Raw genomic sequence first — 18,517 nt, 5'->3', positions numbered from 1 at the left:
TACTTCATCCATCTTTTCTAATTTTACAACCTAAATGACAAAGTTCTCCCATTTCTGATATAGGCTGTATTCCCCAAATTAATATTTAATTCCTCATTTTTCTCCATTCTCATTTCATTATTTTTGTTTTACTCATTTATTTTTATATAAAATTTTTCTCCTATCAATATGTCAATTCTTTTCAGTATTTTTCTTACTCATTTTTTATCTCTACCAAAAAAAAAAAAACAATGTCATCCAGGAAAAATAACATCTTTCTTTTTCTTTGATAATTACTCCATTCTCAAAAGTTCCTTCTATTCCTACAATGCTTCTTGTACAAGTCGAAAAGCATCGGAAGATTAAATTCTGGTCTAATTCCTTTCTGAAACAGAGCTTGCTTTCTTTGTCTTCTGCTCATATAACATCTATCTTATTTCCATACAAAATATAAATAAATCTTCTTTCTCTAAATTTAGATATGATTTTCTTAAAACTGCAGTAATTTTCGTTTCATTCTACACTATAAAAGGACAAAAAAACTCAAAATTTAAACACAACTTGAAGTAGTAGGCTCTTTTACATTTTTATATAGGTCAGGCTATATGTACATATTACGTTTATTTTACTTTAAAATCTTTAACTATTTTTATAAAATATATATAGGCATATAAAAACCACTGGCTGTATACAAAAAAAAAAGATGTTTGCAAGTAATACAAAAGGAGCCAAAACTATTCTTTAAGAAAAATTATTCTGTATTATCAAATGTAGGTTACTGGAATTTAATATATGTAGAATAATAAATTGATAAGGATGGAATAATTAACATATATGAGCTTTTTTCTGCTCTCAGTATTGAAAATAATTATATATTTGTTATTAATTCTTTTTCAAACTGGCCTAAAAATCTATAGCGACTTAAAAACTTAAGTATCTATAAATTCAGTGTAAATGATACACTTGATATTTAATATCAATATACGATAAGCGATGCGATATTAAGCGATACTTAAGAAATAAGTGTAGCTACAGGACAGGTATCAAAAAAATTACTAGGCAAGATAAAAAAAAACTTTTAAAATGTTACCATTTTAAAGGCTTCAAGATAAAACGGTTAACTTTAATAAGCAGGAAAAATTAATGTTAATTCATCACCTACTTTCTATTTATCAACTGATTCTTTATAGAAATTTATAATAAAAAATGTCTTTATTAAACTTCTTTTATTATTTAATTATAAATTAAATCCTAATCAAGCTTGACTTGTCCTGTATCATAATCCCATCTTTCAAACTTATATAGTGGATTAATTATTAAAAAAAATAAACAAATACATTAGAGGTAGTAATGAGATGAAAATTTGCCACTTCAAGTCCAAGAATCAGTCCAAGAAAATTTGCCACTTTACATACATTTGCCAACTTACATAAATTCTCATAATTTGACAATGAAGATCAAGGTATTTCAAGAATTTGTGAATTGGACATGAAATTGCAATATAGAAAATCTAGATTTCTGAAATATAAGAAGGAATAATAGGGATAAAATTTGAGATAAAATATATTTTTCCAACAGAATAAACAATTTTTATTGACATAAATACAGAAATGATTGATGTATTATAACAAAAATATTTTTTTAAGTATTCTAGGGAAAATTTCTGATACAATAACTTTCTTCAGGACGGACATTACCATTTCCTTATTTCAGTAAGGACATTACCATTTCCCTATTTTTAAATACCCGGATGGAAGAACAAGTTATTACGTTTTGGAACTCTAAAGGAAGAAAATATTTACAACAGTCTGATGAAAATATGAGCTATGTTAGTTTACTGAGTAATTTAAAATATAAATATCTGGTAAATTTATTTAAGAGAGCCTTTTTTCAGTTTTGTCTTAGAAAAAGTTATTGTAATTTTCTTCGGGTTAACTCCACTAATTAACTGACGATCCAACAGTAGCAACGGTAGTAGTAATGTAACGGTAGAGTCTACATACACGCGCACGAGCCAGCTTTTTACTGCTGTTCTTTGTATATTATTTGCTTGATTTTATAATTACATTTGATTTTAATATTTTCATCTACATTCAGTAAAATAATTATACAGGAAAGTAATTATGTTCTGAGAGGTCACCTAATACGGAATAATGACCCCAAAATAGTGTATTATCTTCTGTTTGCATGTATCATTCATGACAACGCAATGTTATGCAATTGATAGAAGTCATTTTTTTAACGACAGTTTCTTTCTTCTAATTCATGATTAATTGTTGTGTTAATGTTTTTAAAGCCTCACCATCTACATTATAACAATTCTCTTGTTATCACTGAAAATTGGATGTGTTAATCCTAATTTAATGTCAATTCAGTGTCGTGTGCATATGAATATGAGGGAGGAAATATGGTCTTTAAAACAGTACTAGATATAATAAGCCTACTTAGCTATTGTTATATACTTAATATACGTTGAGGTCTTTATGTGTAGTGTCATTTATTGGTGGGGATAGGAATAGATGAGTTATGCAGTGGGCATGTAGTGTCGCCGACTGTTGCTGTCAAAGTGCAACAGTTGCATGTTGACTGCTATCATGAGCACTAGTTATTTAACTTGCAATAAATTTTGTTTTATTTTGTATAATTGCTGCACATGATTATATTTTATTGAAATACATCATTTTCAAAAGGTGTCTCTTATCAAAATCTTAATTCAAATTTTATTTGTAAGTTAAATTTTATTTAAATGTAATACTATTAATAAATTATATTTACAAATTATTAGTAAAATAGATATAACTGAACTTTTTTTTACTAAAAAAAGTTAAAACAATAATAGTATGGAAATCAAGTAGTTGAATTAAGATAGTTTTATCCTTAGATAACAAAATTAAAACAAAAATTATGATTGTTAAACTAAATTAAAAGGTTTAAAGACCCAAATTATTCAGGTTCCTTGGCCCTCTTATTTTATTATTTAGATACATTTCAATTTACTACATTCTTTTAAATTGATATTTGTGTGTATCTGTGAGCTTAAATATATCTAAATGAATGTAGTAAATTTAGATGTTAATTATCTGTATATTGGCTTGTCAATTACAGTTAGTTAGTTAACTATTTTTTTAATTTACGATATTATTTTAAGTTTAAAGCATTATTTTCTAATCGAAGATCAATTGTATTTGTACATTAAATTCATAACACAAGAAAAATTGTCAGGTGAATATTTAAAAATAAATGACTGGTTTGTTTAATACACACTCATAAAAAGTTATGCCTTCTATATAGTTGTGCCTTGAAGTGTAAATCCTGGTCTTAAAACCTTCAGTTGGTTTGTGATCTTCAGGTAATAAAGAAGCTTTTTTACCTTTGCTACTAAATATCTGTCTTGATTTTATAAAAAAAAAACATATTAGCTAACAACCTTCATTTCACACTCTGAACTATTCTGTGACAATGATACTTTCCTAAAAAGAAAATTAATAAATTGTGGTTATAATTTAAAAAAAAATTTTTTTTTTTGTATTTATCTCTAATGTAGTCTACTACTTAATAATACAATAATGTGACTACTCCATGATTAAATTCTTTACTAAATAATCTCAATATGTTTAAATAGACAATTTAAATTATGAAAATGATATTACATTAATAAAAGAGAATCATTTTAACTGTAAAAAATTGAATATCTGTTTTATTCAGCCTGGTCGCTTTTAATTGTTAAAAACACATTTAAATGTATGCAATTTCCAATGAGGCTAAATCTACTTTGTTAATGTTTACATTTATTTTGAACAGCCTTAATTCTGATACTATAGTGTTACACATATATACTGCTAATATGTGTGTGTGTATATATTAAAAACACATTTTTTATTCGTAACAGTTTTATTTGCTTTTTAACCAGCAAGTTTATGTACTGTATGTCACAGTACTGTTTATGTACTGTGTATGTCTATTAGCTTATACTAAACCAACATAAGTCCAAAACTTACAAAAGCTGGTTGGACCAAATCTTGTTAAAACGCAAATTTTGAAATTAATAAGGATTTATTGCTTTTTTCCAGTAATGTCAAACTTCTATTTCTAGTTCACTCTGTAATAGTTTAATAACCACTTTTTTCTTTGTGTAATAAAAATAATCATTCGACTATAATCATTCGATTATGGTCTATGTTGTATCTGAAAATGTGCCATTCTCAACATTTAGTGTTTATTCATTGCCAACAATAGAACAAACATTTTCAACGAACTTTACAGGATTGTCTGTTGAACCCTGAAGGTAGCCGGTTAAATTGGAAAAAAAATTGATAAAATATTTGGCTGAGTTGAAAATATCTATCCATTTTTTGATTTCAGTTTTTTATAACGTCTATTCCAATAATTTTCTAATAGTATAGATTATTTTTTGATAATGGTTTGTGATTCTAATTGAAAAAATTCAGAAGTTTATTGAGAAAAAGCTATTTAATATTTGTAGTAATCAATTACACGGTTAATGTATTTGAAATTCTTTTTTTATAAATTTTATGTTGCTTTAATATCTTATATTTTAATAATTGTTGAATTGATCATTCATAGTTTTATTTATACAAATCTTGGTTTTGGTTTAATTGTAGGCTACAAATATATATATATACATTTTTTTTCCCTAAAGTCAATTCTTTTAATATTCCTCTGTACTAATATACAAATTATATTTATTTGATCAACCAAGTACAGAATAATAAATAAAGTAGGATGACACTTACCTTATTCCATATGCAAATATAATTTACATATATATATATATAAATTATATTTCCATATGGAAATATATATATATACAATACATAATATACAAGAGAGTTTGTAAATATATATATATATAAACAAAAATTTACAGAATTGTTTAGTCATTTAACAACCATTTACATGATATAATACAAAATTTTAAGTTTCATGCCAAAAAAACGCTAGAAAATTAAATTAAAAATAAAATTATGTTTATGATAAAATTAAATTAGTGTAAATATATTATTATATAAATTTAAAATTATTATTGTAAATAAATCATGCTCATATGTTTGAGAAATCATGAACTGCAAACCAATTAATCAAGATGTGATCAGAGTATTCTCACATCTTACTGTGCTACTAATGGTGGTTTTTGGTTTTAAACAACCAATGATAAAAATTAATTTCAAATCCCTACATTAATAATATAATCATAAGACAATAAATATAATCATATAATATAATCATATAAGTAAGACAATAAAATTTAATACTGTAGGGAAAATAAATCACAGAAAAAATTTTAAAAGTACATATATAACAAACATAATAATGTAAAAATATTTGAAAAAATTCCTATTACAGTGATAAGTTTTGGTTGAAAACTAAAAATATAAATGCTAGTTTGTTAATAATATAATTATTACAACCAACTCCTTTTGTTTTTTAACAAATGGAAAAATAACTAATCCCAGATTGAAATTTATTATTTACAATGTTCTTTATGATGTAGGCCACCACCTGCCTGTTGCGGTCTTAATCTATTCTCAAGGTACGCTATACGCCGTTGCCTAAGTTCAGCTATGTTAACTTCATCTGAAACAATAAAATCAATTTAAATTAAAAACCAGTAAAAAAAATATCAAACTTGAAAAATAAATCCTTAATTTTTAATTAAAATTTTGTACTTCTTGTCCACTAGTCAGCTTTTGACATATGACTTTTTATATAAAATTTTTTTTTATGGTCATATTCTACCTCATAGGAGATCCAATTACAGTTACGTAGAGGTTGCCCACACTCACACTAAACTATTCAGAACAGTGTCATTAATTGGAAAAGTATATCGGTAAAAGATATTAAAATCTAAATAAGTTACAAAAAAAAAAAAAAATGTAAAAACAACAATATAATAATATTATGCAAAACATCTTGTATTCATTCCATAATCGTACAATGCAATATGAGGTCAATTACTTTATTTTTTTTAATATTAATTATATTTATTTTATTAGAAATATTAAAAGAAATGCACTAAATTATACTCATAACAAACCCTTATCTTAAAGAATGTAAACTTAATACTAAAATATAACATATGATAGTAAACTGATGATATATACAGTTATGAATTTATAATACAACAATAGTTAAAATAATTTTGTTTTTAAATATTTCAGGATAATAGTATGAGCTGGCTTTTTTTTATTAACTTTGGTTCTTTAAAAATATAATTATTAAAAGTATCCTGTCCTTTCTTGTTTTCTTTCTTTTGACAAAAGATTTCTAAGATTCCATATTGCAATTGATAAGTCTGCTCATAATCAGGGTCAATATATACTGATCCGTAATATGGTGCTTACCAATTGTAATTTTCCTGTTAGAAATCCATTTCAATTTTTTGGTGTTTATTCATCCATTTCAGGATCAAGTAGTTCTTCTAACCAGTGTTAATTTGCAATTCTCTTAGCCTCCTCATCGCTCAGAAGTCAATTGTGCTTTGCTTAACTGTTTTTAGTTCCTCACTGTGTGAATGTAAAAGACTTCTACATCTTCTTTATTAATATCTCTTAATCCATTTCACTGGCCGATTCAAAAACATTTTGAACAACCGATCCTGGTTTTTGCCTGCTGATACCGATATAGCTGGAAATGGCAGTAGGAACAAGTGCATTGTAGCATAACCAAATAATAGATACAGAACAGTTCAATTTATAAATTGGCAATCTCGAACTTACAATCTAAAAGTGCTAAAAGGATGTAAAATAATTCCTCAAGTATACTTCTATTGAACTATCAAATTTACAATAATATTCTGTTTGTAAGGAAAAGAAACTAGCTAATTCTCCCTTTTTGAATGAACAACACTCTAAATTTCCAGACTTTACACAACAGCTGATGAATAATTAAACCATCCTTTGGAAAGACAACATTGTTTATTTTTATAAAAACTGAATTTAGACTTGAAAATTATGTACATCTTGGACATCAATGTACAAAAAAAATGTTCTACACGTACATACATAAATTTCAATACATCATAATACATAGCTAAACAATCAGATTAATTGCATCACAGCATTGCCAATGAGTTGAAAACTTAAAAATTAATTTTATTTTTTCTCCATTTTTTTCCTATTAACTTGTATAAGTTTATCTTATAACTGGAATAAAAAACCTGAATAAAAAACAAAGCGAACATTTCTTTGATAACCTTTAAACCTAAAAATCAAATTTAACTACCTAAATAAATAATAAATCTTTTTTTGATGTACAAGGACATCAGAAAAGATTGATTATTTATGTAGGATGTCTTTGGACCAATAGTTTCCAGGTATCACCCATTTTTCAAGTAGTAACTATTTTAATCAGGAATGGTTATTCCAAAAAATTAAAACACTGGTATGTTCATTTTGTTAAACTAAAAGTATATAGTAATTAAAAATACATTATTTTATTCTTATTATGTATGACTTGTAAATGAGGTATATTCTAGAACACACTCCTGCTGACCATTCCTGAGACATGTGGTTATTACAATTAAATTATTTTTAATAAAATAAAATTATTCTAAAACAACTGTTATAGATAGGAGAGTACAGTAGCCACTATGTAACGACAAGAATGGATGATCAGTCTGCACATCAATGCTATACTATTGTTCTGTGAAACATTGGCACACCATGATTAGTCATCTCTTAGTAGCATAAACATGATGCAACTGTTGTTTACAAAGTAATGTATTTTTGTGTATTTACAGTATTAAGGAAGTTACATCACATTTCAAATACAATTACAGTTGAACTTTTGTATATTAAAGTAACACGGCAACTGTGAAAAAGTTTGTTAAATGGAAAATTCATAAAATAAAATATTACAATAGTAATACTGTAATTTTATTTACAAAAAGAAATTTTCAAAAAATATGTACTGTATATAAAAATTAAGTTAAAGTTCTATATTTAAATACTGCACTGTAACTGTAACTGTCTTTCTTTTTTTTTAATAAAAAAAATGTATATTTTTTAATTTAAAAAACCTATTGGATTAATATGTATTATATTAATCCAATAGGTTTTTTTTTATTGACAAAATAAAAAAAGTAAAAACCAATCAAAAAAAAAGCAGTAAAAAATTAATAAACGTGTTAAATTAAATGGTACAGTGTTAAATTAAAGTCAGTAAAACAACTTGCTAAAATGAAGTCTGTAATTTTTGTTTCCAAAAATAATTTTATTTAAAAAAAAAAATTCTAAATTATTTAAGCAATTAAACATAATATCCGGATCATTTTCAAATGAATGAAGGCCACTTCTTATCATATCGAATGATGCAGTAACTCATCATTTGTAGGCTAAATGGACTTTACAATATCCTTTTATCTACATCATCTTCAATTTGTGGGTCCACTAGTATTTTTACAACTACATCTCTAATTATTTCCTCATTATTGGGAAACTCTGCAACCACCATTGCATCATCAATCATTAGGTATTATCTTGCTGCATTAATTCCCTTTTGCTTTGCAATTTACCCCAGTTATCGGTAAGAAATTTTGGAATTTTGAATTTATTTACAACTTTAGCTGTAAAGTTATTTACAATAACTTTAGGTGTAAAATTATTGTTATTGGTGGTTGGTACTGTCTCATTCTTACTTAACCTGTCTTTTTTTCTAATATTTTGAAATTGTTTTGGGGATTACATCATGAGACCATGCTTTAGATATTTCAGCAATAAATTCTTTGAAATTTTTAACCACAACATTGTCATTGATAGCTTTAAAAAACTTCATTAGAATTCATTTTCTGTAGTGAACTTTTAAATTTTGAATTATACCCTGGTCCATTGGTTGCAGTTTTGAAGTCACACCTGGCGGAAAGTAAGCAACAGTATAGATTTCATGTTTACATTTACATGTAAACATGAATTGATGCAGTTATCAATAAGTAAAGAATTTTATGTTTTTGTCTTGACATCTCAACATCAAGTTTTGTTAACCATTTTGTATAAATTTCAGCTTCATCCAAACAAGCTTTTCTGTTGTAATCATAATCTGTCTCTAATGACTTGATGCCTTTAAAACAACGAGGTCGCTGACACTTTCCAATTACTAGAAGTTTGAGCTTCTCAGTACCGGTCATGTTGGCAGCTACCATTACAGTTACCCTCTCTTTATGCTGTACTTTCCACCAAAATATTTTTCATTCTTAAAGGCTAACATTTTGTCTGGAAGGCATTTAGAAAACAGCCCAGTCTCATCAGCATTAAAAATATCATTTTCATTATATTCATGCAGTAGGTTAAGCAAGATATTTCCCTTTCATGTTATCCATTCTTCTTGTTTTACATCAGCACTCTCGCCACGTAAAATCTTTTATACAAGAGCATGCCATAATTTAAACTTATGAAGCCAACCAGTACTAGCTTGAAAATCAGGACATTTAGTGTTTTGGCAAATTCATAAGGCTTTTCTTTAATAATGGTTCCCGACAATTAAACCTGATTACAGCCTCATCAGTAACATGATAAATACAAGACTTAAATCTCGTTCTAATATTTTTTTTTTTTTCTGTTTGTTTTTTAATAAAATCTTTATTTTGTAATATTGTGAAAAGAGAATTCACCAGTATACCAAAAAGAATTGCTGTATTTTCTCTTACCTCCTTTTACAATCTCATCCAAATTCTGCATTTTTTTTGATACTCAAACACTTTCTTTTGAACATTTTTAACAAGTCACATACACGATAACACAAATACATGGTATACAACAATATACGGAAAATACAAGTTACACCAAAACACAATACGGTACTGAACAGTACAGTAATTTGAAAAAACAACAGGAAAATACTCAAAACAACAAAAAATGCAATGTAAGAAAAACTAAATCACCCAAAAACATTACTAAAACAAAACAAACCACTAGAAGATCTGTATCATACAGTATGAAAATTAGAACTGAATCACAATTCATTTACGCATTAGACTTACTTTTGCAGTAGCATAAGACAAAGGTAAGAAAGGAATGCAAAACAATTTTAGTTGCCGACAAACCAATGCCGGCAACTTCCCGTTGTTCATACAATACACTAATTGACAAAAATAATGCAGGCCTACGTAAGCGCAATGCAGTACTTATTCATTATTTTTATCCAATTTATCTTATTGTTTTGTCATTTTTATTTATTATACACACCACCACAGTATTATATACAGTATTTACAGCAAAAAATCTTTGTTATATAGAAATTTTACTTCGCTAATACGAGACAATTTGTAATGCAATAATACCGCATTTTCACCATACTCTAAAAAATTTTGCTAAAGGAAAATTTTGCAATTTAGGCGTTTGTTATATGGGAGCTGAACTGTATTTATTTTATTTCTACTTCGCTTTTACTTGTATATAAAGTTTAGTTCTGTGATTCTGCCTCTCAGTACGGTTCTTTTGGCATGTGTCATGTATTTTGTTACTTAGTCAATTAATGTACAATATAATATTTTGTAAAACATTTTTATTGTGGTTTACTGTTCAAACTTTTTAAGGTAGTTCATTAACGTGCGAATAGTTATGGCTGAATATGGCTAAGTCTGTTATGAAAGGTAAAAAACTTAGAAAACAGGCACAAAATTGTAAACGTGTATGAATTCATGAAGTAAGAATCTTTAGCCGTAGGAAAATTAAAAAATGACAAGCATTTAATTGCTACACAGAAGTGTGAAGAGAGAACTTCAGTTGCCTGTGGCACTTCCAGGACTCAGATTAAAGCATAAGAAAAGAAAAAATAGAACTTCAATCCGAGGAGCCAGAAACTTCTTTCATCATCCCGAACAAGTAAAAGAAATATTCTAAACCAGTTACTGAATTAGATGATTTCAATAAAGGTGTGGTTACGCAAACTGTGAAAGAATATCACTCAAAAATAGGGGAGCTGCCAACAGTTAACAAACTCAGTAAAGAATTGTAAATTAAAATTAATTTTAACGGCAGTGAAACAAGTTTAAGAATTACTTTTTAAGTTCTGCAAAACAGAAAATGAAAGGAAAATTTTAGTTAAAAAGCCTGATATTTGGCAGAAAAGGATTTCATATTTGCAGGCAATCAGCAATTTTAGAAAATGTAAACAAGTGATCATATACTTAGATGAATCCTATGTTTTATCTTCTCATTAAACGGCTAAATCGCAGGCTGACAACAGTGGTGCAGGACTTCATTTACCAACAAATACAGGTAACTTAATTATAATTCATGCCAGAGGTGAAGTGGGCCTTAATCCAAACGCAGTGTTAACTTGGACAACCAAATCAAAAACTGATGATTATCATGACAGCATGAAGTATTCATGCCATTTTATAGTTCCTAACCTTCCTCCTGAATTTGTAGTAGTCACTAACGATGCTTCGTATCATAATACTCTTTCTGAAAAACTTCCAGTGTCATCAAGTAAGAAACAAGACATGTCTGTTTGGCTACAGAAACATTCCATTCCATTTTTGTCTCAAATGCTTAAATAACAATTATATGAATTAATTAATTAAGTTATAAAATTAACAGAAAACTGTACCAAATTGATGGTTGACAAATTGTTGGAAAGAAGTAGGCATCTAGTTATGCGGCTTCCACCTTACCATTCTGATTTAAATCCACCTGAGAAGGTGGTCAGAGGTAAAACATATTGCGAGCCACACAAGACACCTTTTAAGATGTTGAAGTGCAGAAACTGTGTGAAGATAAAATGAATTTGATGAGCGATGAACACTGGAAACCTTACTGTGAAAAAGTTAAATTGAAGGTGAATATTGGAGCCAAAAATCGTTAATAGATATTCCGACAGAATCTTTCATTCTCTCCTTATATAGTGATAATGATAATAATGACAATTACACTGAAGACAGTGAGGAAAGCGTTCTAGCTGAGGAATTTATAAACGGATAATTAATTTTCCAGTAAGTAATTAAAATGACCTTCTACCGCAATATTTACCATGTAATTAGTAATAGATAATATTTTGTCATTTGTTAGAAAGAGAAGAATTATTTGATAAGGGGGATTGCTAAGAGCGAGGAACATGTTTTTACATTGAGTAGTAATTGTCACCAAGCCAAGCTTGTCATTACTTGCTATTTGGTGGCAGCTGTACTATAGTAATCATGTGATAATTAAAAAACCGCAGTACTGTGGTGTTGCTGCTCATAGGACACGGTGTCGGACAAAATTCTTCTAGAGCATTACTGCCAATCAACTGTACCGGCACAAAATATTTAATTGCATTTTTACTAATAAACATAAATTCATCTGCAATAGAAGTTGTCCTTTTAATTGTTACATTTTTCAGTAGTTTTTAATTTGCAAGCATTAAGAGACAAAAGAGTAGAGAATAAAATACGACCACTCTTGATTTTTTTTAGTCATTATTATGAAATCAGTTACTAAGCTTAAAACTCATCAATGAAATTTAACAAACTTGTTTAATCATACATTAAAACAGAACAATATTTTAATTTAAAAAAAAAAATTGTACAGTAAAAATAAAATTAACAAGAAAGTACATTTATAAGAATAGGTGTAACTAAAAGTACTGCATTAGTATGAGTGTTATTAACAATCCCAAAAACTTTGGACAAATTTCTTTTTAAAAAAAATTTTTAAACATCATAGTTCCTTATTATGAATGTTACAAGGCAACTATGAACTACACATATAAAAATAATGAAATAAAAAATAGCTACAACATTATAAAAAAACCACAGTGTCAGAAACTACAGACAACTACCAAATTTAGGAAAAAGACTTGCATTTTTTTATATTTTAGAAGTTAATGACAATCTTTTATTTGAACAAACATTTAAGCAAATATTTACATTTTTAACTAAAAGATAAACAGAAACCTTGTAAATGTTCCCATAAATACTACCATTATACTAAAATAGAAGATTTTATGATAACAATCAAAATCAATTTTTATAAAAATCTTTACTCTCCATGAACTGAAAAACTAGTAGCACATGATAGTCAGAAAAAGTTTGCTGAAAGAAACTTAACACACTGCTGTCACTCATTTCACAGTCCTCAGAAATATTCAAGATATTATAAGCGCAGGGACATCTCAAGGAATGGACTTTTCTATGCTCAACAAAAATCCAGACTGATTTAGTCTAATCTATAAGTTAATGTCCCGATTTTTATTTACACAGCACTGGACTAATTTAACAAAAATTTAAGGACTAAAAACTATTATTTTTTTTTTTTTACCCTACATTAAGCTTATCACAAGTTCAACAATTCATTTTCTAAAAGTACATTACTCACTATTAGACAATTACAGCATATTACTCACAATTTACCGCATATCAACATTGGATTTTAGTAATTAGATTAGGTGTAAAGCACTCGTAAGGAAGCTAAAATTACCTTCTGTCCGATTCCCTAAAAATTATTGTTAGAAATTTTATACTACTAATTTAATCTTAGAATTAACTAGAAATTTACACTATTTCATGTACATGTTAATGAATTTATACTGTATAATAATTACTATTATTATTAATTATAATTAACCATTATTAATTTTGTTAATTTTTGCTAATTAATTAACATTTATAATTAAAACCTTTAATTTCTTCTGTTTAGCCTCTGGAACCACCATAAGGTATTAACTTCAGAGGATGAATGAGAATGATATGTATGAATGTAAATGAACCATAGTCTTGTACAATCGTAGGTCAACTATTCCTGAGATGTGTGGTTAATTGAAACCCAACCACCAAAGAACATCACAATCCAATATTAAAATCCACATATCTTAATCCACGATTGTGGATTGTATCCACAATCTAATATTTAAATCCACATAAAAATAACTAATAATAAGAATTATTATTAGATTATTATCATAATAATTATAAGATTTGAACCTTACAACTCTCGACTTCAAAATCAGCTGATTTGCGATGACGAGTTAACTACTAGAGCAGCTTGATGGTAGGCTAATCATTAACAACCACTGCACTATACATGAAGAACAACTAAATTTATTCTTAACGAGAGTGTAATGAATAATGGTAAAGGTAAATTATGATTTACCAGCAGATAGTAAATAGAAAATGTCACATCAAAAAAAAAAAAAATTCATTCTATAAGGTTTATAATTAATTATACATTATCATACATTAGATATTAACACACATTACATCACAAACAGAACAAATACACATGTAAGGTTTATAAAAAAAACAATGATAACTTTGACAAGAACAGTAAATAAAATAAATTGGGAAAAAAGAAAAATTACTTTATATTAATATAAAAACTAATAAATAAAACCATTACATAATATAAAACTTTTAAACATATTGGGTGAAAAAAATATTTGAGTACATATTTATTCACAGGTTAAACGTGCAGCAAAATAATATTACTTGAAAACTCAGCAGTAATTTTTTTTAATAAATAATCTGCAGTAAAGAACATAATATCCTTTCTCTTAATGTGTGCACTGTGAGCCTAAAGTAAAAAAAATCAAAGGTTCTCTTACTGCCAATTCCCTTTCTCATTTCTAATCTTTGTCACATCATTCTTTCAAAAGAAAAACAAAAATAATCGGTGGATAGCTTTTTGAAAAAAATGACTTATTAATTTTCTAAAAGAAATCCAATTTTAGAAATAGTAATATACAGAATATGGCAATTAAACGTAAACAATTTTACCGATGATAAGAGGTAATACCTTAATTGGTGTTTCTATTGGTCCCGTAATTAGTCAATTAAATATATGATGTATGTAGTATTTTTTAATGTTGGTCATTGCAAAAGGAAACCCTCATCAATATAATGACACGACTCAAACTAGAAATCTAGCTTCTTCCACATTAAAAGCATCAATGAAAGTGCAAAGTCAAGCAGTTTCAACAATGATTAAGCAAAAAGTTAAGTGAAAATGAAGATCCTAAATCCATACATTTGTCACTCTGTTACATGGCGAACCTCTTCAAATTAAAGTAGGATAACTATAAACAATTCTTCTTTGAAACAACCACTGCAATTGTTATCTGCTAATGATTTATCTAAAATTAACTGAATTTAAGTAATCAGAAGATTCATTCAATTGCTCATGCTGAGTATGTAGCAACTTGTGACAGGAAAGCAATTGAGTCCAATTTGAAGACAAAGCTTGCAATTAAATCTCACTCCATTCATGACTTTTTTGCATATAAAGCGTTCACATTCGTAAACGTAAAAGGCAAAGAATTTTCCAATGATTACTATACCAATCTTCAGGCTTTTGTTGACATATTAAAGAACAGAGACAAGTGTAGATGAAAGAAAGAGATGGATTTTTGAAAATTTGCCTCTCTTACAGTCACTGCTCAACACAGTAGTGAACCCCCCAAACATTCTAAGTATAATAAAGGTATATTGCTTCAAAGAAGCTTAAGGATTCAGAAGTGAGAAAGTCATTGTAGTAACAGTTTCTTTAGATTCTCAAGAAAACTATGAAAATGTGGATCAACTTTTCTCCGAGTAAGGTATAAAGACTTTCGAAGGTATAATCACAACTGACCTCAAGTTGGCAAATATCTTAACTGGTACCATGTCGCTTAACTGTGGGTATAGTAGTCTATACCCACGCACTTGGTGTTTCACAAGAAAAGTGAACTTTAAATTTGCAGCCCTCTCAGCAAAAAATGCATTGAAAAATTATGAGAAGTGGTGTGCAACTGGAGCTAAGAAAGAACAAGCAAAAACTTACTTCAGCTGTATTCGCCCAATGAAACTGATAACAACTGTATTTACAACTGATAAAAACAAGATATACTTGGACATTATTTTATCGCCGGAATAATGTATTGACTACACCTAATCCCTGGTGTAGTCAATATACTTTTTGTACACATGTCGAAAAATTATTAAAAAGAATCTCGCTTGGACAAGCTTGTTATGTTACCAGACAAGCTAGTGTGACCAGTTATGCCCATGGTGCTCCAGCTTTCAAGGGTAACTCATGTAAGAAACTTCTGGATAATGTTCTGGACGTTTTACAAAGCATGAAAAATATAGGTTTAGTAAAATATATAAAAGTTTTTGATGACCTCAGGAATATTGTGAATGCATGTTTTGGTTGTAGTCTTGAAAAAATTACAAAAAAAATATATAGTCTTTCAAACTAAGTTAGTTAAATTCGAGTAACTTTAATAAAAATTTAATAACATTTACATCAGTGTTTTCTACTTAATTGCCATATTCTGTATTTTGTTATCAGTAAAATGGATTTTTTTAATAAAAATAATCAGTAATTTTTTTAAAAAAGCTATTCACCAATTATTTTTATTTTTATTTTGAGAGAATGCTGTGACACTGTAGATTAGAAATCAGAAAGAAAATTGGCAGTAAGAGAACACCTATGATTTAATTTTACTTCAGGCTAACCATGGTGTTATTACGAATAACTTGTAAAAAAAAAATATTTTAATAAATAGGCTCCTAACATAAAATAGGTCATTTCCAAAATTTAGTCATTCTCAATAATAATAATTTCCCTGCCACTCATACTAGCAAAAATGAGGATGAAGTGATTGTCTGTTATATTTTTCTTTCTTCCTTTTTCATTAAGCTGGATATGATGTTGAACATTAGTCCGCTAAGCATACCAAAATGCAGGTGAAATTTAGCCCAATAAGTGATACAATCATACCACTAACCAAGGGGAATGGCTGTATAATGAGCATAATTATTCTCAGAGTCATTACTTACAGTAGTCTCTGAATACTGACTCTTATACAAGTAAGGTGCTTTACACGCATCATATTCACAAGAAAGAGAGAAACAGAGTGGTGTAAAGTAAGAAACACCTCTTTCTTTAGAAAAATAACAGTGCATTATGCCTCTATTCAGTGGGGAATTATAAGTACAAATGCACAGAAACATTAAAATGTTTAATTTGCAAAACATAATTTTATATTGTTAAAATTTGCCAGTTCCAATGATCTAAGAGCCAGTTTGTTACATCCTGAAAATTACTACCGGCTCACAGAGCATCAAAATATTATTTTATATTTCAGATAAGAGTATAATGCATAAGAGCTAAGAGTGATGATAAGCATAGCATTTAATATTAAACATTTCAGTAAAAAAAATTTAACCATCTAACAAGACATTCAAATAATAAAATAGACATACTACTGCAATTAACAATTTTACCACTACCCATGCGATTAACAACTGAGAAAAACAATTTATTAGCTGACTGTCAGTAAATAATTATGAATGAATATTAATTACTAATTTTTAGAAATACTGCTATAGAAATTCATTTTTATCAGCTGTGACACGACAGCTAATCTAGCGACTCCTATAGTTTTTCTACGTATTTCAGGGACACATGTACACACATTTTAGACATTAATAACTTTAAAATACATAATTATATATATTCAAAAAAGCAATATTAATATATATCATCTTACCATTCATTATATTTGTTAAAATGTCTCGATCTAGTACCAATAAATACACTCAACGCAACAGTAATAATGCAGAGACCTGCCTATACCTTTTGCCCAAGTCAGGTGAAAGTTACATTTTGGAATATCTTAATTTAAAAGTTTCAATATCTAAAACCCAATTTTATTAGATAAAACAGGTCAACAAGGAGAAAAAATAATTTGGAACTGAAATAAAAGTAGGTGAATTAGAAGGTATTTTTTATGGTGAATCTTAAAATAAAATCAGTTTTTCATCATCACCCTCAGATTTTTAGTTATGACCCTTTAAAATGTTGAGAAACTTCTTAAATAATAGAATACAAAAATAATAATAATATTAAAATTACTGCCTTTATTTTTCAGACATTTAAGTTTAACTTAATTTCTTTTTTCTAATCTTCCTTTTGTATTCAGTGAAGTCTTCTCATTTTATCATCCAGCAGTAGTTATCATACATTCATCCCATCTGCCATGATAATATTGTTCCATCTGCAATATATTTTGGTAAAACCTTCTCCTTGTTTGTTACTGATGACACCCAAGTTTAAAAGGAAAAAGACCAAATGTGAATATCAAAAACGAATTTAACGACATTCTGCTGCCTACATTTTTGTAGTTCACTAAGAGTTCATTTATAAGCTTTTTGTTTCCAAGAAGACCAGTAACAACATCTTAGAATGATTTCCATGCTGCTAGTTCTTAAGGATTCAGTTTGTTGTCAAATATATTTTCATGAATTAATTTTCTTATTTGTGGCCCAATGGATAATCATTCCCTCTTTTAGACTGGCTTCACTTAAAGCACCTCCATCTTTGTCTAATGCTTTTACAAAATTCTTCATCAGGCTAAGTTTTATGTGTAAAGGTGTTAAAGTAATATGATCTGCTTGGACAAGAGGAATATTGGGGTTAACTGATTTCTTTCTGGCCGGTCTTTAACTGTGTAGTGTTTATCTGTAGCTCACCTATCTCACAAACACAAAAAGATATTCTGTAAAGCCACTCTGGAGACTGAGAAGAAGCCCTATCACTTTCAGGTCAGGAATGATTCACCA

General features: G+C 27.9%; 1 protein-coding gene across 3 annotated transcripts in view; it reads right to left on the bottom strand.

The window, feature by feature from the left end:
• Nucleotides 1–1,551: 1,551 nt before the first annotated feature.
• The window catches only part of LOC142328634 (ataxin-3-like), a 49,716-nt gene continuing 32,750 nt past the window's right edge, over nucleotides 1,552–18,517 (bottom strand). For 2 of the 3 annotated variants that reach the window (XM_075372487.1, XM_075372488.1), the window contains one exon: nucleotides 1,552–5,574. In XM_075372487.1, coding sequence (XP_075228602.1) covers nucleotides 5,465–5,574 — 110 coding nt within the window. In that variant the 3' untranslated portion in view covers nucleotides 1,552–5,464. Of the gene's footprint in view, nucleotides 5,575–6,341; nucleotides 6,625–18,517 lie in introns of all 3 variants that reach the window. The other variant, XR_012757319.1, reaches the window with a different exon arrangement.

This window comes from Lycorma delicatula, chromosome 8, assembly GCF_047948215.1.
Source record: "Lycorma delicatula isolate Av1 chromosome 8, ASM4794821v1, whole genome shotgun sequence".
Classification (NCBI taxonomy): Eukaryota; Metazoa; Arthropoda; class Insecta; order Hemiptera; family Fulgoridae; genus Lycorma; species Lycorma delicatula.
This window is presented reverse-complemented; position numbering and strand designations above follow the sequence as displayed.